The sequence below is a fragment of the Cygnus atratus genome, chromosome 11 (genome assembly GCF_013377495.2).
Source record: "Cygnus atratus isolate AKBS03 ecotype Queensland, Australia chromosome 11, CAtr_DNAZoo_HiC_assembly, whole genome shotgun sequence".
Taxonomy (NCBI): Eukaryota; Metazoa; Chordata; class Aves; order Anseriformes; family Anatidae; genus Cygnus; species Cygnus atratus.
The window spans coordinates 8,412,717-8,435,693 of NC_066372.1; the positions used below are offsets into that span (position 1 = coordinate 8,412,717).

A 22,977-nucleotide genomic window follows, 5' to 3' on the forward strand; every position below is an offset into this window, starting at 1 on the left:
ATAATTTAACAAAACGTGAGACTTCAATATGTAGTTCCACCTCAGAACCGTAAAAATATGATTTATCATTTTAGAAGCGTTTACTTTTCTTGAAAAACAGTGGATCATTTCAAAGTTTATGATACCTTTGTTCCTCACTGGGCAGTCAATTCAGCTGAATGCCTGACCTACAAGGCCTTACGTCTCTTTCATGAAATCACTGGAGCCCTCCACGGAAGATGCCACACTCTTGATGGCATCAGTTTCAGTGCCATTAGACAGGACCTTGCATGACTGACTGGCAAGTCTTCACTGAACAGTGTGAGAGTTCCTACTTACTGATTTCCCTCATGATTTAACTCAAAATTACGTGTACTTTCCAAGGGAAGTCGAAGTTTATTTGTTCTCACTTTCAAAGCTCTGAAATTAATGTAGTTCAACAGAGCTCAGTCCTGTTCTTTCCAAATTACACAGTGCACGTTATACCGCAAGGTCCTGTTTTTGAGCAAAAGTATGAATAAAAATGTATTGTAAAGTTACATAATTTGGGACACACCTTAGCATACTGTAACATCTGTACTAAATAAAACATACATACATAAATTTTGCAGAAATTCTACATTATTGATTTATTTTTCAACTGTAGCATGTTTTTATACCTTCAGCTGAATCTTCTTCTGCAGTTCTTCCATGGCTTCTTGTTGAGCTGCAGTAAGAGCTGCCAACCTCTCTTCTCGATCTCTAACCAAAAGATAACAAATATAGAGGGAACATTTAATAATATAAAACATGCATTAATATTGACAAGCTAATGTTTGAAATGGAGAACAAATATCCCAAAAAATGAACCTGAAGGTGGCTCAGTGGAAAAGACAGAGAACAGAAAGCACTTTAGTTAACACAGAATACAGATGCTTTATTTTTTGATAATTTAATAAAAGGAGGCACTTGAACCTTTGCAGCAGTACCTGTGAACATGCTTTAGAGCAACCAAGAACAATGGTAGTTAACATAAGACGGCAAAATAATCTTGAATGTTGTGCCCTGCCACCATTAATATTCTGCAGCCAATGACCATTTTCAGTGAACCAAAGGGGAGGAGTACAATAGCAAATCAAAGAAAAACGTGCAGCAGTAAGAGCAGTGTATTTTATAAAAATGATGATCACTGAATGTTTGAATACATAAACATATAGAGAAAACTTTGACCAACACCAAATGATATCAGGTATCAATAAGATTAATATCTAAATTGATGCTCTAAAACATTGCATTTCCAAATGTTCTAGATACCTAAGGACAGCAAAACAATTATACGTATATCGTACTGTTATCTTCTGTACAAAACTGAAGAGTCGGGAACTGGTTTTGTTCACCGTACCTGTCTGCCCTACATCCCCCTCCCAAAAACTGAATCACGCCTCAAACATCAGTTGTTCACTTCTAGGAATCCTCCTTCCCATCACCAGCAAAGTGCCAACACAAAATATAAAAGCCAACAGGAAAGACCACAGGGAAGGAAACAAGTTTATCTATATATAAACACTAAGCGAACTCTTCCAAATACCACGGTTGTTGGGGGTGGGTAAGGGGGAGAAGAGATGATAGATGAGAAGCACTGTGTACTTTATGTCTAATCTCCCAAGGAACACACAGAAAAACTGAAGTACTGAACACACAGAAAGACTAAATCAGTCTTTGATTTTGCCTTTAAAGAACTCCTGACTCACACCATGAGCTGAAACAAATCATAACTAACACAATCCAAATCCAAAGCCTATTTTAGTTACTTCTTTCAGTATACATTTTAAAATATTGTTTAATCCTACAAACTAGGACAAATTAATGACATTAATCCAAAGTATGCAATGATATTTGAAACAAAATTCTCAAGTTTCCATTTATAGAGCATCAATATTATTCCTGCCCAGGCCCTTCTGAAGCACATACTTCTTACATGATTAGCTTACATTTTACACTTTAATGATTTCTATCGACAAGAAAAAAAAATACTTATTAGGGATTTCAATTCTCTGGAATATAAAACACTCAGAAATTACATCTAAAACCTTACTGGAATCAAGTTAATGTACCATAAGAGCAGAGGGGTTTTAAAGTCAGTTTTAAATACACTAACCCTTTCATACACATGCTTTAATCACCACCAGATGCACATATATATAAAGCTTATACTGAACAAACTTTAAGCAGATATTTCAAGAATGACTCACTGAAGCAAGTATCAAATCTTCAGGATAAGAGTCAAATCCCAGCAGAAGGAAAAAAAAAAAAAACAAACAAATAATACTTGCTGAGGTTTCACCAAACTATGTTGAAGACAAAGACAGAAGGGACAGTACAGACAGCTTCCTGTCAAGATCATCTTCTCGCTCAACTTCTGACCCAGTACACTTCGAATCCTGCTCTAACAGTACTACATCAGAGAAATCTCAGAACTGTTATTAAGGAGACATAAGACTCTGAGGCCACTATGAGGTACCAGAATCACCGGATTGTAAGGCACCATACACACATCCTTTCCTATTCTTTCCCAAAAATTGAAAAAAAAAAAATAAAGGAAAGAAAAAAACACTATATAATCAGCATCCGGCAAAGAAAAACAACTGCAAGCACAGTACTGCAGTAGCAAATACAAAGCAATTGAAAACTAAGTGCTACAGAGCACACACAGCCCGGTGCCACCCCCTAAACCCAACAAACCACATGCTTCATTCTCAGTGCACCTCACGTTCAGCTCAGCTGAAACAGAGAGAAGAGCCCATATGGAAACCCCTTTGTGAACTTCTGATTATGGGCATAAACATAAAGCAAGTACTTTGTAGGCAGCAGAATTAATGAAGCCTGATTTCCCGGCTTTATGCTTTATAAATGTGGTCTCTGGTGTCTACAGAAAAGGTGAACTCATATTGATGCCAGTAAGTCCAAGTTACTGGAGAATGGAGGAAATGGGGAACACGAGAACATTAATCTTGCTTCCTTTGAAAACTAAACTAAAATATGAAAAAGGTAAATTGTTAAAAGGTCTTGTTAGCAATAAAACTAAGATGAAGTAATGTCAACAATATAAAATATAGCATAGCATGTTATATTTTGCATGTACCTAAGGAATATCAAAATCTATTACAAAATTTATGAATACTCACTTGATTTCTTCTTTCTAACCATTCATCAAGAACATCTATTAATGTTACTTTTTAAAATACTACGCCTGAAGACTGAAGAAGGTACTGTTGTTAATATAAAGAAGCTGCAGTCTGCCTGAAAGAGTAGCAGTGAAGGACAGGTGCCCAACAAAATTATGGCAAAGTTACCTTGCTCTTTCCCGTGCTGCATCTTCCCGCGCTTTTTCTTTCTCTTGCCTCTGCTGCTCAATCCGTGCTTCTTGTTCTTTCCTCTTCATCAGCAGCTCTTCAACTCGGGCCTGCCGTTCTGCTTCCAGGGCTCTTTTGCGCTCCTGGTTGAAGAAAAATAAATTCTAACTTATCTTTTAGAAATAAAAATAAGTCTATTTTAACACTTGCTTATAGAATTCTATCTTATTTTCACAATGGAGTAAGAACTGCAGTTCTATTAGACAAAAGACTAATATGCAAATGTAAGTATATTCACAAGTTTGAACATACACTGAAAGCACAGTTGCATGAACTAAGCTACATATTAATGGGCCATATATTTTGCTCAGACTGAAGATGATTGTCCACTAAAGTCCAACAAATTGATCAATGAAAATATCTGAAAAATATTTTGAACATCTACAAGAATATAGGTGATACAGAAACAAAATATGCTCCCACGGAATATTAATACTTAAATCATGACTATTTAAACAACAATTTAAATATTATCCAAATGTTGTTATAAAATAAAATGGATTTCTGCAGTATATTTTTGTTCTATCATTGAATATGCAATTCTCCCAGTGCTCAATTTTTACTTTTTTCCAGACTGTATAGTTCTGAAATTATACATGGTATTGTAAACCTGACAGAATGACTATATTTGAAACAGCAACAAATGTAAAAATAAAATACATTTGAAAACTCATACTCTAAGACATTTATGAGTAGGCATATTGAGTTGGTTGAGTTCTGCTGAAAGGAAATATGACTACACAATTTAGCTGAACAGTCTGGAGAAAGCTGAATATTTTACATGTTCTTCGAATTCTCATCTTACAGTAAAATTAGTCTTTTGTATGACAGATTAAATAAAAAACAGACATGTCAATCTATTTTAAATATATACTCCTTGCATCATCTCCAGCACTGTAAATACTCATTGCTGTTCCAGCAAAAAGCTATCTTCCTTTAAGGTAACAGTATGAGGTTTCATTAATACAAAGCAAAATTTGCTGGAATGATAAATGCTTTTACGTGATTAGATGAGGGCCCTGTACTTTATTCCATCTCAATAAAACAAATAAGACAAGATACAGCACGCTTTACAACCATGCTATTAAAATAGACAAGAATACAAACTGTTCTATAGGATACACCCAGTGCATCATAAAAAACAAATGCCATTCGTGCTGGACATTCCTTACAAAGACCTTTAAGGCTGCATTTAAAAATGGACCAGAATGGCTTGCACTTTTTGAATTAGGTACCAATGTCACTAAACAGAAAAGCATGTAAAATGTGGATGGAAAAAAAACAACAAAAAACCAACAACTGTAACAGATCCTGTAATTAAAAAATTAAAATAAGGCTGATGGAAGAATGGGTTTAAAGGTGTGAACCTGCAGAATTTGGTGCCAGAAAGAAGCAACTAGGTTTTACTGAATGGATCTGTGAAATACCTGAGGTTGTCAAAGACACTGTTCAGGCAAATCAGCAGAAGCAGGCTAGTCTCCATATGTACTGAAACTAGAGGCAATTTTTAGAACCCTTGTGATTCTAAATGATGTAGTTGTATGTATAGTGAAGCCCCTCACTGTTACAGTACATTTGAAGTAGTTATGTTTACAAGCGTTGTATTCTGATGGGGTTTGATTTTTTTTTTTTTATAATTAAATTCATACTTATGGCCCAAGAACTCATATGATTCATTTTAGTTCGCTTATGTGGAATTATTTGTTCATATTTACACTAACCGCTAAATAAGTTGTTATACCAGGAATGGGTCCAGATCCACAACTGTGCAAGGAAAGCTCTCCTGTGAGGAGGACAGCAGGGGTAGATACGGCATGCCTTTACATTTAGGGCTTTGCTTAATTGTTACCGCAACGTGTGTATGGAAAAAGCATAGCAGGAAGCATTAGCTTAATCCTTGGTATGCCAGAAAGGATACAGGCAGGTAAGTTTGGTGATAAATAGGATTTAGTACTGAAAGCTTGTCTGAAGTGCTTGTTCTACTTCAACTACAGTATAGCCTAATGCCTATGTAACCTAAGAAAGGAGCAGAACTGTGGCAGAGATGAGAAAGAATTAAAAACATCCCAAGCCCCATAAACTCCAGAAAAGCTCCATTCTAGAATAAGTAACTACAAAAAACAGGGTCCCTGGAGCAAGGGGGTTTTTGGTAAACCATTTGGAAAGGTACGTTTCATCAGTAACAATCAATCCTTGGAAATCCAGGAACTTTTAATAACAGATTCTAGCTCAGGGAAAAAAAAGTTATTCAGTACTTCTGGGGTACCTTCTGTCTCAAAAATTGCTTCTGAACAACTAATGTCAGTAACAGGTCACATTTTTCAACAAGGAGATAGAATCAGCTGATAATGATAAATACTAAGCCCTGAAGCAAACTCAACTTTCAGGCCAACTGTAGTTGTGATGATCTCAGGAGAAGAGTCTACATAAGAAAACACGTTTTGGATTCTAACATAGAGAATAGTGCCAAAAAGTAGATGTTTGAGGTTGGGAAAATTTAGTATTGGAATTTTTACAGTCAAAACAACAACAACAACAACGAATCAAGGATTTCAGGAACACAAAGACATTTCTGTTATAGTTTTCACTGATCTTGTAAAGCGTACAAAAATTATGACATCATAGGCATATAAGATACATTTTTCTGTTTCCTCTCAAAGTTTTACATGTTACTAAAACATGATTTTCTTATAATGGAGTAACTTTTTAAAAAAAAAGTTTAAGACAAGCATGAATCATCCATATGACCTTAGCTATGCAGGCTCTTTTTTTAAAGGAAATCCTTAAGACTTACTTTTATCCCTCCTGGTGCTGAAACATAGTAAAGCAGAAACACACTCAAGTATACTCTCTTGAGTTGAGCAAGGGATTTAAGACAAAGAAACAAAGACTGCACAGCCAAAATTGGAAACAAATGCATATTTCCTTGTCAACCTTACAGATATACCTGAACAGCTTCATCACGTGCTTGCTTTTCCTCTTGCCTTCGTTGACGCTCTTCTTGCAATTCATTTAAACGTTGTTCATATTCTTTTAATTTATTCAGCACATCATGACGTTTGTTCTGAGCTTCCAAGGTGTTTATAAATGCAATTTCATTTACCTGCAAATAATCAAAAAGTATAGGAAAAGATCTGTGAAGTTCAAGTTTTATTCTTGATGAATTCCATCCATTTGCTGATTATCCATTCGTAATTAATTTGGTAGGTTATTTCTCCAGAATTGTCTGGAAACCAATGCTCAACCAAGCTGAACATAGGGCTTTGTCTTTTTCCTACTTTTGTTTGCTCCCCCCTTTTAATTTTTTTTTTTTTAATAAAATGGATATATGGAATCCAAGTCCATGGAATATATAAAAAAAAAAGTTGAATTATACCAGAAATCAAGAAACACTGGGTAAATGATGGGAAAATATTCCCAATATTCTCAAAGAGACTTTAGTAGTCTATTCTCTCCAATTCATAGAATGTGGAATGCTAAGACCCAGCCGTATAAATGTGTAACAGGTAACAGAATACAAAAGGTCTTCCTATTTAACTCTAACTGTATGGGTACTAACTGAATACAAAATGTGAGAATACACATACTGTGAAGAAGAAAGTTATCGAGGTCACTGTCTTAATATTAGATTTCTTACTAATACAGCCTATTTCATGAAGATAGGCACTATTTTATTCAACCACAGGTGGACACTGCAATACACGAATAAAATTTTAAAAATATCATACAAAAATGCTTACTTAAAAGTACTTTAATCAATATACTACAAATATCAAAGAATATGCTTTTCTACTGAGGTTCAGGAAGGTAATAAATATTTTGACTTCTCAATAAAAGCTGAACAGAATTCTTGCCAACTCTAGGCTTTAAAATTCAAATGTTTTAGAAATTTATATGGCTCTGAAAAATGCAAACTTTATGTAACTTATCTCTCATTTATCAGTTTGCTGCTCTATTTGTTTGAATCCACAAAAGACATTAGTAGTAAGGATAACTGTCAAACAATAATACATTACAGAAGTTGGAAGGTTTTGTTGTTGTTTATTTTTTGTTGTTGGTTTGTTTTGCTTTGTTTAATGACTACAGTTCGTTTACAGAATGAATTTCATAGCTCAGTAAATAGTTAAGCACTAGGAATTTGGATAAGCAAATGTGCAGGAACGGTTATCATGGTCTTTCAGCTTTACTCATCAGCTACTATTTCTCTAAAGCTTCTGACCCAATTAACCTTTATTTCTATAACAGAAGAATCTCAAAAGGCAGACCTTACACAGCTGAACATAGACAATACCTAAAACATCTGCTTAGCTGGGGAATTACACTAAGTGTGGTTTGGTTAATATGATTATAGAAGTCACACCATTGTAATGACATAATAACAAAGGTATATTAGACTGAATTAGGTAATCTGGAAACTACTTTATTCAAAGAGACAGGAAGAGTGAGAAAGCAAAATCAGCTTTGTTGTGCTCATCACATAATAATGATGAACAGCTGCATCAATCACAGCTGGGACACATGCTCATTACGTAATTTTAGTCTTAAGAAGATATATGTACTCTTGCATTAGTGTTTATCAGAAGAATATGATTTAAGTAACCAACAAAATAAAAAGCATCTAGTGCTCGTCTTACGAAACTAGGTATTGAAGTCAGAAGGGCAGTAGCAAAACACTTGTTTTCTAGTAATTGTCCTGTGTTAACTGTAGGTTTCTATTTATTTCCAGCTGTTTAACAAAATTAGTAGTACAAACCACAGCAGGAGAAACACAATGAGCTCTCCCAACTTTGCATTCTGCTGGAATACAGAGAATTTATCATGAGATCTGCTACCCTTCCAGGAGCACTATTTATCACCAAAAATGCCTCCATAGTCACAGTGAAGAACAAGAGCAGCAACGCTATCAGCTCTTTATTTCAAACCATCTTTTCTTCCAGTACAGCCCACCATGTCGTCTAATACCAGTCTCATTAATTTTAAATTAATTTTAGGGAAAAAACTTCCCTTTTAGAGATTGACATTTATCTGTTTTTCACGTGACACATGCCCACACTTGACTTCCATTATCCTTCACAGTATATTCCAGAGCACTCTGTGGTACAGATCTTAAAGAAACTTAATCATTGATTATTTTCCCTTTAAAACAAAATAACTTACCTTAGCTTCTTCCTCTTGTGCTTTTTTCACAATTGCTTGTAGCTGCACTTCACGTTTAAACTCCGCATGGAGTAGTTTTTCCTCCATCATCCTGCGTCTTTGATCTAATAATTCTTCTTTCCATTTACGTACATCTTTCTCCTATATATAATTACTGAATTCATTACTAATACAATAACTGAAAATAGGCCCAGAATTTTCTTATTTTTGAAGCTTTATTTACAGCAATAAAACATTTTGATGCCCTACACAAACCCTGCACCAAGTTTAACCCAAAGTACACAGATTTGCTAACTGCTTCACTGTTAGATATACTTTACAAAATTCATTTCAATAAATTCCGATCCTCTAAAAGTAAAGCATGTAAGTAATCATAAGTTAGGCTTATAGGATAATCAAGGTTGAGAAGGAACTCAGGAGGTCATCTAATCCCATCTCCTGCTTTAAGGACGTTCAACTATGAGGTCAGACCTGGTTGCTCAGGAAAACCTTCAAGTATGAAGGCACAACCCCTAAGTAACCTGTTTCAATGCCTGACTGGCCTCACCATGAGAAATTTTCTCCACGTATCCGGCTAGAACCTCTCCTTTCAAAAAAATTTATGCCCATTGTCTCTCAACCTACTGCCATACACCAGTGTGAAAAGCCTAGCTCCACTCCCTTGATAATCACCTTATAAGTATTTGAAGGCCCCCAGTACTGAGTCCCTCAATCTATCCATCCACACAAATAAGCCGATAGAGGGAAGAAAATAAACCAATACAGTATTGTGTCTTTCATTAATGAACTCTGAACACTTTTCTCCATTTCTTTGCTCTATTTTCCTTCTTTTTTACTGTAACCTTTGGCAAATCATCTGCATCTTCTGAAACATGTATATAGCCCACATCACAACCGGAGAATTAATCTAGAATGAGGTCTTCTTGTTTTGATGTTAACAATATCATTATCTTAGTTTAGAATAAATCCATGTCTTTTCTGTGACACACGAGTCAACTGAGAAAGCCACGTGAACTCAGACTCACAGGAAAATTTCATTTTACTCCAAGTTTTAACACCTAACATTTCTAGACCATGTGGGAAAAAATGTTTTCTGAAAGGCAGCAAACTGCCTACTTTGGATTACAGAAAGCTTACCCTTTCCATTAATTTTTGAAGCTTCAGTGTCTTTTCTTCACGTAACTTTTCCCTCAGCTGTTGAGCTTTCATCTGTTTCTCTTCATGTTTCTTTTTGGATTCTGCTATTGTTCTTTTAATTAAAAACAAAGCAGAGCAAAAACCAGTGAGACAACATCAGCTGACAACATTGCAAACACTTCTATGACATTTTCAGTAAGAGAACATAAACAGGCCACTGGACTGCAATTAAATGTAAATATTGTTCTTCTAGTCTTCAAATATTTATTTCATGGTCAACTAGCATGAACCTAGTTCATTATGAAAATAATACATTGATTTATTTAACACTTTCCACCCACAGACTTAAAGTAGATTCACGAACAGTTTCATACAGCCATGAGTTTGGTTGTTTTCACTGCTCAGTCAAGACAGGTAACAATTCTAAGACCTTTTGCGTGATGGTGATGACAGTTTCTCATGCATGTGTATTCCATGGCCAGGTGGACGTGCAGGCTCTTCTTCCACTCTGTCTCCCCAAGAATTACTCTGGCGCCATGACTCCCGGGCTGTACATTATAAAACAGACTTTTATAATTTAAACACACTGTTCTGGGAGAAGTACAATTAATGAGGCTTTGGTCCTCCTCAAGTTCCCTCTCAAATGGGTTCTCTTCAGCCTAGGTAAGGTGCAAACAGATTGAAGAATCTCTAATCCCTGTGCGTTTTCAATGCTTAATTATTTTACTAGACTTTTAATCAAACATTAAGATAAAACTGGATAACAAGTTTTAAAATTCTAATAGAGACACAGTAGTAGAGAGCTAAAGAATGACACACAAAGCTGAAAGATAGCTTGAACACAGAAGTCCACCTTTCCTAAGGAAATAACATCAAAAATGACACAACTTGGAATAATATTTAGATGTTAGGGGTATCTTCCAAATTACACAGGCATAAGTAAAACGAACATTTTTCGAGATTTTGCTGACACTTCAAGTTAAACACAGTAATATATGAAAATGTACCTTCATAATCTGCCAAGACATCATTCCAGTCCATAGACATACCGCAAAAAGATACGCTTCCATTGCCCATACTAGCCTGAAAGTTAATATGATATGCACAGTAAAAACATAAAACTTAACACACAGGTGGACACATACATTAAACAGTGCCAGCTCAATGATATCCAACAACGTTTCCAAATTCAATTAGCCATCTCAAAGATGCTGTTCCTGCTGATTGTGATAGTAGGTAGTAGACACTACCACTTCATCAGGAGTAGCTCCCGTATGGCAGCAGTGAAAGTAACACAGCCCAGCTCTCCCAGGTTCCTACACAAAAGCAAGCAGCACAACAATGACAGTAACATCAGAGGCTCTGTATCGCTCAGTAGCACTGTGCTGTTGAGTTTACTAAGACTAAATACTCCTTAAGACAGAACAGTGTAACTACTACCTGACACTATGTACTTCATTTGCATGTAATACAGGTTGCATTAATGCACAAAGAAATGATTAACAAATTCTACATGAATACTCTGCTGATATCCAAGACAGCTTAAAGTTGGGTACTTTAAAATAAATCAAACACTCACAGAGAAATCACTATCATTGTCAGTCTCAATATTAATGTCATTGTTTTCCTCTGCTTCAATCTCTCTAGTTAATTGCTCTTCTTCTGCAATAGCACTAGCAATAGCTTCTTCATTTGCCTTTTCCAGGCGATCTGCCAACTCTTCTTTCTTAGCAAGGACTTCTGCCATAGACTGTGTAGGAAACATGAAACCAAGAAACACCCACAAATCAGATCCAGGCACAAAAATAGTTGTTTCCATACAGTTAATATGCATTGTATGACATTTTGTTCAACTTCTGATTACCTGTAGATCCTTCCTGCTATATTTTGTTAACGTTGCATGTGAATGAAATATAAAAAACACTAAAACTGTTAGCAATTATCAACTAATTTAAGGGCTATGTAAATCAATAATCATTCACACAATTCCTAATATTTTATACAAATGTTGTCATTAAAAGCAACCAAGACGGTTCATCTCTAATTACTATCTTTTAAATACCTAGCCTTAGGAACTAAGCAACGCATACTCTGAAACACTGACAGCATGCGCTGTTCTATCTTCAGAAAAGAAATCATGCTCTGAAGTATTATTTAGAAGGCAAAAATGGACCTGCAGATAACCTGTATCTGCAAACTTTACTGTGCTTAGTACTACTAAATCTCAGGCTACACTTGTTTTTCAACATGAATGGCAACATAGCTGGTCAGGAATGTTAGCCTGAATATGCTGATTATCGTCGTCTTCTCAAATGTCCAGTAATAACTAGTTCACTTACACTCTAGATACCAAGCAATGTGCCAAAATGCACAAATCTGATTTAATACAACTTCATCAGGATTAGTGAAATGCTTCCAAGAGACATGGATTGGATCCTAAACTGTTAGCATCCTGAACTGTTAATAATTGAGAATCTGAAACAACGTCAGTAAATGAGATGCTAGAAATCAGATCTTTCTAAAAACAACCAGATACCCGACTTGGAAATTAACATCATTTACAAACTAGACTATTGCTAGGTAAAGGGAAGGTGATTCACAGGAAAATTTCTGTAAATCACAATACTAATCTAGTTTCTACAGATGGAAAAAAAACAATAGACAATTGGATTTTATGTGGCATTGCTGCAACACTCTGCTCAGAGAAACCCTGTAAAGCAGACACATCGAAACCCACAGAATCCAACAGACAGGAAAAGACATTCTTTATAGGAATCCACATTAAAAGAGAATACTGACTTGACATTTGTTATTTCAGAACAGCATTTGTCATCATTGCTAGTTGTATGGGAAGACCCAAGAGAGCAGTTTAGTTAGCCTTAAAAGGTAAGGAGGTCTACATTTGTTTCTAACAGAATTATGACATCCTATGTCTTTCCAGTTTGGATAATTAGCAAAACTGGACTAAGAATTTATTAAGAAACTTACTTTTAAATGACTGATAATGGAAGGAAATGAGAAACTATGGCAATCATATGTAAGAAAAAAAACCAGTCAGAGCACACTAATACTCTTTATTCCAAATAACGTATTTATATATTTCTAGTTTGAATTCAGAAACTTTACTGAAATTCAACCTATTATGATAAGGATGTGTGCAACATTTTTTTCTACATTAAGTCCTCTATAGACTTTTCTTCAATTTCTACAGCAGGCTAACACTAAACACTGTGCAACACAAAATGAGAAAATTAAGGCTTACAGTTAGTATTTACTCAGAAATCTTGTAAGATTTCTTACCCATCTGGCAGCACTCACATTTGAAATATCTGAGGGATCCATTTCAGTTTCAGTTCTAGCTTTTTCTGTCTGAAGTTGGTCTACACCATCAGAGATCACAGAGGAAGCTTCATTCATCTGGGGAGTCGCTGAAGTACTGTCAGTATTTGTGAGAACTGGAGGCACCTCAGAAACTGTTTGTAAGGAATCTTCTTGCAAGAGTGTGCCAGTGCTCCCCTTATCTTCCGATGTGTGTGCTGTGAACTAGTAAGAGACATTTGCAAAATTAACATAAGGTAATACTGATTTTTGAAAAGTCACCAAAGTGAAAAGGATTTTAACAAAATACCTGGCATCCTTACAGTGAGTGATATAAACAACTCCACTTACAAAGATTTCTAGTGAGTCATAACTTTGCAGAAGTTGGATCTTTATCTGAATTGTTCTTTGTATGAAATGTGTCTAATGATGAGTTCTTGGAAAACAATGGGAAGCCTGTCCAAAGAACTGTAAATCATATGGTTCACCTTATGATTTTTAACTTACCTATTTGTGCCAACATATTAATGCGTTCCCACAAATCTAACTGAAATAAGTCACCATTTTCAACCCTCTTCTAATCTGTTTAGTGAATACAAGCTCTTGACAATACTACTTTCAGAAAATTCTGTAAAGAAAAAGCTGCAAGACTTCTTAAGGCAAGAAAATGGTTCAAAATTTTACTGACCTGAGGCCTCTCAGTAAGAGGATGTTCAGACTGATGTAAAGGATCTTTCTGTGCAAGCTCTGTGCTTTTGGATGCACCATCGTCAGTGAGTGAACTCCTATGCTTACTCTCTGACGGTAGCAAAATGACATTTTCTTTGTCACTGTCACCTCTGGACTTCACCGATTCTGCAACTACAGGTTTTGTTGCCAAAGCCGTGGATCGAGATCGAACAGGCCTTCCACGCTGAACTGTTTCCCAGCCCTCTGCGTCCTTTCGATCTACAAAAGACAACAATACCCAATTATAAACAACTATTTTATTACAGTATTACACAAGTTGTATGATAAAAATGTTCTCTTTAAAAATAAACACCAAAAATCAATGGAACATTTTGAGCAAAGCTTTTTATTTTCAATTGCTATTGGTTTCACAAAGACTGAACAACTCTCTTCGTGGATGGCACCAATTCTCTTACTGCTACGTTACTTATACACATAACCAGGTGAAAAATGACACGTACTTAAGCATTTTACATCTACACTGCTAATTCACCAGATGGCATATGCAGCAACAGTAACATTAGAGACCTTTTGTGAAAGCACACATCTCTGCAAGTACAGACATAGTTGCAGGTTTCAATGAAGAAAGTGCTGTCCAAAAAGTGGTTTACTATTGTTCCAGAAATGGTTTGGGGTTTGTTTGTTTTGTTGTTGTTTTTTACTTTTTTTTTCCAGTTGTTTCATTCTTATATTTAAAATACATTAATCAGTGCCAGCTTTGAGAAAATTTCTTCTCCCAGAAATCCAGCAGGATTACAAACTGAAACTAGAAGAGTAGTTTTCTTCCATTTACTTTAATGACTGGTTAAGTCATCATTTACTCTAAGCTGGTTAAGTACAACGTTCTGACCAACCTTTTTAATCTCTAATCTTGATGTACACCCGAAATGCCTTCAAAATTACATTTGTCTGCCTGAATTATCAGGTCTTAGGTGTAATACGAGCATTTCTAGCAACTCAAGGTGAACCTCTTCTCTGTAGGTAACATTTTTGTGGCCTCCAATTAATACCACCATGCAATTTCTCACACATCTTGAAATGACTGGGATTCTTTTGAGACTTGATGATAGCTCAGGAGTAGAAAAGCTAAGCTCACAAGTGTCTATTTGTAGAAGAAAAGCTCAGGTGAGCAATGTCACAAAAAGAAGCCTAAATTCAACTCATTTAAATCAGTTTTAGTTTCAATAGATACGATCCTTTTTACAATACCCACTTTCACAAAGCGTATAAACACAAAGTATCTCAAAATTTAGCACTTGAAAAAACAGTATGGCACAATAAATCATGAGGACAGGTGTTCTGTAAAGAATGCTAATTTTCAGAACGTGTATCTCCATCTTTATGAAAAGGACGATCAATCTTCTTATTTTAAAACAGTTAAGAATAGCAATGTATCACAAGTTTATAAAACAAAATATTACAGTTTGGAACTAGTCTATTAGTCAAGGGAGAGGCCAATAAAACATCATCATTTAATAAAGTACTGAAATTATGGAAGAAAATAAGAAAGAAGAGCTCAGCATAAGAATAAAATCTAAATGGCAAACAAAACTCAAGAATTAGCTATTTCCAGGCACGTTTTTAATGAAAAATTTGCAAAGCCAATACATTTATTGACACTAGATCACATAGCTCCTAATCTGAAGCAAGGGTAACACTCATTAGGGCATCATCCTCCCTTCCCTTTTTTTGCATACACCTGGAACTCTTTTCATATAGCCCAGTAGCCATCTCCGCATGCTAAGTATCACATGCTGGGTTTGATTACTTGCCGAGTTTTGTTAATGAATAATTTATTTGACTACCTTGATCATTCTCTAGTTTCTCTTGAGCTTCCCTGTCCCTGCTTGCTCTTGTGTTACAAGGAAGTGACAAGCCATCTGTTATCTTGAGGCCCTTACAGCCACCAGGGCGTTGTTCTTTCCAAGTTACTCCACCTGGAAGCACTGGCCAAGCAGCCTCATCACCAACATCACTAAAATAAATCTAGCCAAGTAAGCGCAAAACTCTTAGGAGTCCTACCTCAGGAGACATGTACCCCTTCTTAAAAATTTACTTGCAAGTAATATACTACCGTAGTGTATTTGACCTTCCCCATTCATTATTAAACCTCAGCACTTTTTTTTTTTTTTTAAACTCTAAGGTAACATTACTGTATCTGAGAGGCACTTTGGAAAACTGATTGAGAAACTGGAAGCAAATCCAGAAGCATATACTCAGATGAAACAGTTGCAAGACAGAATACAGGAAAGCTGGGAAAAAAATAAAAATAAAATGAAATGTAGCAGTCTGTGCAGTAGTAAATTCACAAACCATAACGAGAAGTGGTGAGTCAACATGCAAGACTTTTTAAAGATGTACATTGCCAGACTACTTTTAATGATTGCTTGTAAATACGAGAGAATTATTTTAAAAAGAGAATGACTGTGAATTTTCAAAAGAAATTGGGGCAAAGAATTTGACAACCCAGTCAGGAATAAAATGCCCTTTGCTGTTTGTGATGCCATTTCCGCAATTTGTTCTCAACGCATAGAAGTTACGAGTTCTTCTATAAGCCCAAACTAGGACAGTTACTTTAGAGGACCAAATGTCCTGTAAATCTGAAGTCCTTGCTACATGACAAAGAAAATCAATTAACAACTATGGACATGAGCAACTAATACAGGAAAAACAATTATTAATATAATTAAATTTCAAGTGCAAATGCAGAAAAACCACATTCAAGAAAATGTGAACTTTTCAGAAATATTAACTGCACATTCTCCTGAATTACTTACTAACAACATACAACTGTTTTAACAGTAAGCACTGATTTCCAGTCTTAACACACGTTCTAAACCAGTATCACCCATCTTGCCTCCTACCACTGATACCTGGGAATTATTTCCCTGCTATGCTATTGCCTCTGTCTACTACTGTGACCAGACAAACCTTTTCTCTTGCCATAAACTTGTATGAGAAGGACACCAATCAGACACTAAGGGTAAACTACGTTTCATTTTGTAGAAAAAAAATTAAGACTGAAATACAGATATTTTTTTTTTATTATGAAAATATTGAAGGTAGCAATGTGTTTAATGAGGGAAATCAGGTAAGATGATATAACTTCATTTAAATGTGCATCCAGAAAAAAAAATCATTTAAAGAAATACCTGGAAAAATCATGCATTTTCTCTCTCCAATTAAATTAGGAAATCCCATCAACCTTGAAAAAGATACAGTATCATAGTGCTTGTCCATTTCACAAAAACATTGTGAGGCTTAATGGTAACACTGTTTGAAGCCACTGGAGAAAGTGTTTTAGGCAGATCTTGCCACTGGAAACCCCAACTGGGCTTTAGAGTAGCGAAGAGTGCATTATAGGATAGCAGGAGGAAGTCTCCCACAAGGCCTGAACGTACCTAGCAGCTGTGCAGAGTGCATTAGCTGGTGGACAGGCAGAGCAGATGATACACAAGCCTCATATCTACTTCAATAATGCATGCTCCAGTCAGCAAGATCAATTTGATTTTACTCAAGAGATTCTACCCTCCATATGAAGGAAAATATGCTCCAAAAAGCATCTGGTTTCTTTTATTAAAAAATTGTAATTCAGCCATGAGAAAATCATTGAAGTTCTCCAGGGTTAGAGATAAGAGATTCTTAATAAACAAAGTCTCTACAAGGAATGACTTCTATATATGAAATGTTTCAAGTTTGAATGTTACAGTACATTTGAATTAAAAATTACTGAAAGCTTATGGGCCAGTACTACAGGACCTAAATGGTTTCACTCTATTTGGAGCTCATCAGCTGCAAGTAACAGCCATTAACAACACACAGAACAAGGATTCTTCAGCCCTTTAAGTTTCTAAAGCTAACATAAGAATAAGGTCTTTTGTTTTCCTTTTAGCCTCTTAAGAAGATGTTATCCATATGGAAGTGCAGACTACTTTTATTCCCTACATAGTTAATGAAGTTGTTCATACTCACAAGAATGCCTAATGAAGATACTTCAACAGCCTGGAGTCTGCCACTTTAGTATGAGAGATAATCAATGGAAAAAGATTTATGAATAGTTTCAGTAACACGCAGAAGTTAAAAGTGGAATTCAACTTTCAGTTACAATGCTGAAAATTCAGCAGACTTCTACTACACTCAAACCAGCTCACTGCAACTTCATAGAGCAAGATGTTCTGTTACACAAACAGCACTGATCAAACCCCATCCAAACAACCACTTCTGGAGTATGGTTTTGCTTGTTCTTTCTAAGCATAAAAATCGGCATGCTACTGACTCAATTACATTAACTTGCAAGACACTTCAACAAGATTTTAGCTCCTTCATATATCACATCTCTGAAGCACCATACAGGATTTCTACTACCACTGGATTGAATGTACCACTATGCTAATACATATATTCTCTTCCAGTAATTTTTCTCTTCAAAAATAAAATTTAAAAGACTGTTCATAATTTCATCTGAATATTGATTTCTACACCTTGTCTGCTGTTTTTGTAGAAAGTCAACAGGTCCACACATGGAAAAAAAATGGAAAAAAATGCAGCTCTCAAGATAATCTCAGAGCTCCAGTGTGTGCAAAAGTTGTCATCTTGTATTCGAAGAAAGAAAAGCCAGTCACCGTCACCTGAGCGCAGTCCTAATCAAGTTGTCTACCTGATCACATAAAACTACCTTGAGCTCTTTTACAGAATCCTGGACATGTATTGTTCTTTAGAGGTGATTTGAAAGCACTTTTTTTTTCTGGCCTGGAAGTCACAGCTCTTTGTTTTCTACTATGATCCTGAGGTCAGTGATGAAGTATAGAAAACATACACAGAGGTTTCATGCAAAGAAATTTTGTACCTCCCACTCACTCTCAGATTACCAGCTTGTGACCAAAGATTTTTCTTGGGGTGTTATGCACTAATGTTTTAACAGATCAATTTATAGTTGCTGGAAATACACTGGGATGCTACCTACACTCAAAAACACAACTTTCTCTCAAACTTAGCTCTGACGATGATAATGCATATCTGCAGGAATCTTTTCTCTCCATACTCGATTCCAATTTTAACATTGTGATATGCAGAATTGGACTTCATTTTGATTTGAAAATAGGTAACACTCTGAACTAACTTTATAGCATGTGCTTTGTGAAAATAAGCCATTTAAAGAAGACTTGCCATTTTTTCGTGATGACTTCTGCGCTGGAGTTGGCAGGCAGGTTGGTGGTGTTGCTAGCTCAGGATTAGCAGCTTTAGTTCCATGGTTAGCTTTTACCTTATCAGCCCAACTTACACCAGAGGGAGCCAGGCGTGTTGCAGAAATCGTCACTGATGGGTTCCTAAATCCAAGTCATAGTTCTTATTAGTGTCTAATCAAAGAGCACAATGGTTCGTTACAAAACTTTTTATCACGACATTCCTTATTTAATCTTGGTCTTTATTGACTTAGATTGAGATCTATTTCCAAAAACTGGAACATATTTTCTCTTTCCCTTGTTTTCAAAATCTGTGTTCCTTGAACATTAAAAACCTCAGTAGATGTCTTATCAGAAAAATCTGTACAAAATTCAACTCATTTTAAAGGTACACATTACCACAGAAACAAGGACACAGCAACAAATCAGCAGGCAGAGGTATCAGGCACTACCTTGATAGCTTCTTACTTATTTCCAGTCACACTGATGTCAGAAGGAGATACCAAGCAGTGCTGCAGCTGGAGAAAAATCTCCATGTAATATTCCTTATATGTAAAAGTCAATGAAACCAAATTAACAGGAAGCTAACTTCTCAGATTAAAATTTATACACGTCAAGAAGCAAAAGAAACATGCAACACCACAGTGATGTAGAAACAGTTCCCACAAGAAACATCCTCCGATACCAAACTGTAACGTCATAACAGTAAACATCTGGTGACTAGTTACAGCCAAGTATAACAGCTCTTCTATTGTGTCTTCCCAGCTCCTGCCCAGTCACACCAGTGAACTGTACAGAATGGGCTGCAACCATTACAAATACGAGTAGTCAAACTATATGTGCAGGAAGTCCACTGAAGTGCAGGTTTAATTATAAATGTAGATTAGACAAATCCATAATGTACTTAGTTTCACTAGACAGTTAAGTAAACAAATTAATACATCTATTTTCTCTTACCTCCTCCACAGAAATAAACTGTAAGTCTGGAGAGCCATCCTATTAACTTCCAGAAAGACCTAAATGACTCTGCTAAACTTTGAATTTCTGGATGGACAGAACTGTAATTGTTTTTCATTTTATTTTTTCTTTTGCCCATCACTTAAAACAAAACCATGATACTTTATTCAAATGAACGCAACCCAAATGATTTTTATAAACTTGAAAATGGTAACATCCCTTCCATTCAAGAAGCATCCAGTTCTTTTCAGTAACAACAATCACTTTATCTGCACCACAGAACCAATTTCTCTTCCAAACTTTACAATGCTGAGTAAGATGGTCCAACAAATCCAGCTGCCTCATTTGCAAAAGCAAAGCAGGGATAAAGAATTGGAGACCTTGCAAGTCTCAAGCAAATACGTAGAAAACCCCTACATAACCAGACTGCTCCCTTATTTTAAGCCAGTGGAATATCAGGTGGTTGTATTTCCCATTTTTATCAAGTCAGCCATCAAATAGCTATCAAGAATAATGCCATGAAAATCTAGCTAGTTTTTACAATCCCTTCTGATCTTGTGGGGATGTAATACGATGTGAGGACATCAGAAAAAAAGGCCAACCAAAACCCTCAGGCTACATTAGGATACATAAGTAGCTACAAACTACAGTAGATACTTAGAAAGCAAGCTGTATACAAATGAATAGTAAAACTGTCAGAGACCAGACTGTAAATGGAAAAAGCTCAATGGAAAGACATTTTGCTGAGCTGTTTTGTTGTGTTTTTTTTTTTTTTTTTTTTTTTTTTTTTTTAAATAAAGAGCTTTTATTTCCTCCATACTTGAATTTTTCATTTGACTGCTTGCACATATTTTCCTCCAATCATCACGTATTTAAGCAGACAACCTCTCAAATGCTGTCAAGTAGGTATTAATGCATACAAAGACACTAGCACTGCTGGTGTAATTTTTCCACCAGTTTGTAATATCTTTGTAGATATATTTCATATTCAAATTTTAAACACAGCTGAACACTCAGAGGTCCTGACCAAATATTCTAATGGATCTCTCGAGGCCACTGTCACTACTTACGGCACATGATCTAGAACTCATCAATCCTGAATGAACTAATAATGCACCGAGAATCATTTAGATTGGACACGTGCTCTCCAGAACTGAAACAGCACCAGACAGTGCTGCTCTAAAATGGTGCTTATACATATTTTTGTTGAGCCCCTTCCACAGTCATTTTCATTATACCTAAGTGAAAGATGCTTTATTCTAGTATACAATATGCTCTATATTTAAACTTGTATCAATTTTGCTGTTCATCAGAGTCATAATAAACTCACTTTACATTCATTCTTTCTGATCAATACTTGTGCATATTCAGCTGGCCATTTGCATTGTTCATACAGGTAATTTTAGAATGCCAATTACACACATTACATTTAGAATGCCAATTACACACATTTCAACCTTAGTTTTGTAGAAGAAAAAGATTATTAAATAGGTAACATGAAATACACCAACTGGTCATTCCAAAGACCTGAACGTAAAATGCAGAAGTTAAATATGTAACAAAATAAGTAAAAAATTAAGTCCTTGATAGGATTTTTTTTTTCTTTACAGAGCATATGCTTTTCTTCCACTAATGCAAATATTTGTAGGTGTGATTTAATAAAAAGCAAAGCAATATATTGATTACTATAGAAAAATACCACATTCATTAACTCAGCTTCAAATAAATCCTTACTTTAGCTTTAATAGACATATCTGTTTTCATACCCAAAATTTAAACTTCTTCGAGCATTTGACGTCACATTAATTCTATCTGTTGAGGGACTTGGTATCACATGGCGTCCAGGAGACATCTTCTTTACTTCCCAGGCTAGTGAAGTAGGTCTGCAAATTCAGGAAAGAAACGGTTAAAAATAAAATTCTCAGTAAGTATTCCTCTATCACCTCAAAATGATCTATAAATGCTCTAAAGTATTATGGAATACTGCTGACCATAATCAGGCATCTTAGCAATTGTTTCCACACCAAATCCAAACTGTACTAGCCAGACTGAGATCAAAAATAATTCACTTTTGAACTACAACGCTTATTTTAAATATCAATATGGGACCATCAAACATCAAACCAACCCGTAAAGGAAAATGACTAAGGGTAGGACTGGAAATACCCTCTAGTTCTAGTGACTGTAACGATGCACATAAAAGGCCCTGACAAATCAAAGAAGGAACCTACACTGTCTTATCCCATATAACAGAGCATTCGATAGTGTTTAAATGCTGCTTTGGTTAATATACGTAACAAATATCTCCCAGTACAGGGGAAAAAAAAAATAAAAAAATTAGAACTAACCCAATATATCACCATCAACTCATTCTATTACACCACTGATGTAACAAACAATCTGCAATAACATTTACTGATAAATGTCTACTAGCAAAGATAATTGAACAGGTTGAATTAATTTAACTGCTACTAACATAAAGTATTCTCATCCAAAGAGACAGAGCATGAGATGGAAACCAGAACTGCAGTTTTATTATGCATCTACTATTTTTTTTTCTTACTTTTAATTCTTGCTCTTGAAGCTAATCTGATTACATGGAAATTACAACTGGCAATTAAGAACAAAATCAAATTTGTAGAACCCACTGTTAGGGAAGAAGGGTTCAAAAAAAAAAAAAATCACATAAGTGACTTTAACTGTGCTTTTCTTAAGGCACAAATTGCGATGATGTAAACAGCTTTACCTTTCTAATACCATCCTTCCAAACTCTCTTCCATTTCCAGCAACACTATTCCTTGATAACTCTACAAGGGAGTAAAGAATCCCCACTACATCCTCACATTAATTACCTCCAAAAGAAAAAAATTCTTCTGGGTTCCCTGCAACAGCTATTAAAAGTGGTTCTATTTGCTAAATGGCTGCTGCAGAATGACTTTTATCATGAGTCTGCATTTTGGATATAGATAAAAGAAAAAAAATAAAAGTCTCATTACCTGCTTTGAGCATCAGCCTTTTCTAGCTTCTCCTGTAGCTGTATCCAATCAATCAGCGCTTTGAAGTCCCTTACATAGTTATCAAGCATCATCAGGACTTCCTGAAAAGCAACCATTACATAAACCTTT

At 35.6% G+C, this 22,977-nt stretch overlaps 1 protein-coding gene across 7 annotated transcripts in view; it reads right to left on the reverse strand.

Annotated features, from left to right (window-relative positions):
- SCAPER (S-phase cyclin A associated protein in the ER) overlaps positions 1 to 22,977 on the reverse strand; it is a 230,997-nt gene that overhangs the window by 107,323 nt on the left and 100,697 nt on the right. For 5 of the 7 annotated variants that reach the window (XM_035553934.2, XM_035553933.2, XM_035553935.2 and 2 more), the window contains exons 6-18: positions 22,849 to 22,949; positions 21,619 to 21,735; positions 18,879 to 19,039; positions 13,672 to 13,931; positions 12,966 to 13,208; positions 11,245 to 11,415; positions 10,673 to 10,748; positions 10,096 to 10,213; positions 9,666 to 9,777; positions 8,529 to 8,669; positions 6,319 to 6,474; positions 3,312 to 3,454; positions 639 to 720 (exon numbers count right to left, since the gene is read on the reverse strand). In XM_035553934.2, the coding sequence (XP_035409827.1) occupies positions 639 to 720; positions 3,312 to 3,454; positions 6,319 to 6,474; positions 8,529 to 8,669; positions 9,666 to 9,777; positions 10,096 to 10,213; positions 10,673 to 10,748; positions 11,245 to 11,415; positions 12,966 to 13,208; positions 13,672 to 13,931; positions 18,879 to 19,039; positions 21,619 to 21,735; positions 22,849 to 22,949 (1,881 nt within the window). The remainder of the gene's footprint in view (positions 1 to 638; positions 721 to 3,311; positions 3,455 to 6,318; positions 6,475 to 8,528; positions 8,670 to 9,665; positions 9,778 to 10,095; positions 10,214 to 10,672; positions 10,749 to 11,244; positions 11,416 to 12,965; positions 13,209 to 13,671; positions 13,932 to 18,878; positions 19,040 to 21,618; positions 21,736 to 22,848; positions 22,950 to 22,977) is intronic. The other 2 variants (XM_035553931.2, XM_050712978.1) reach the window with 1 other exon arrangement.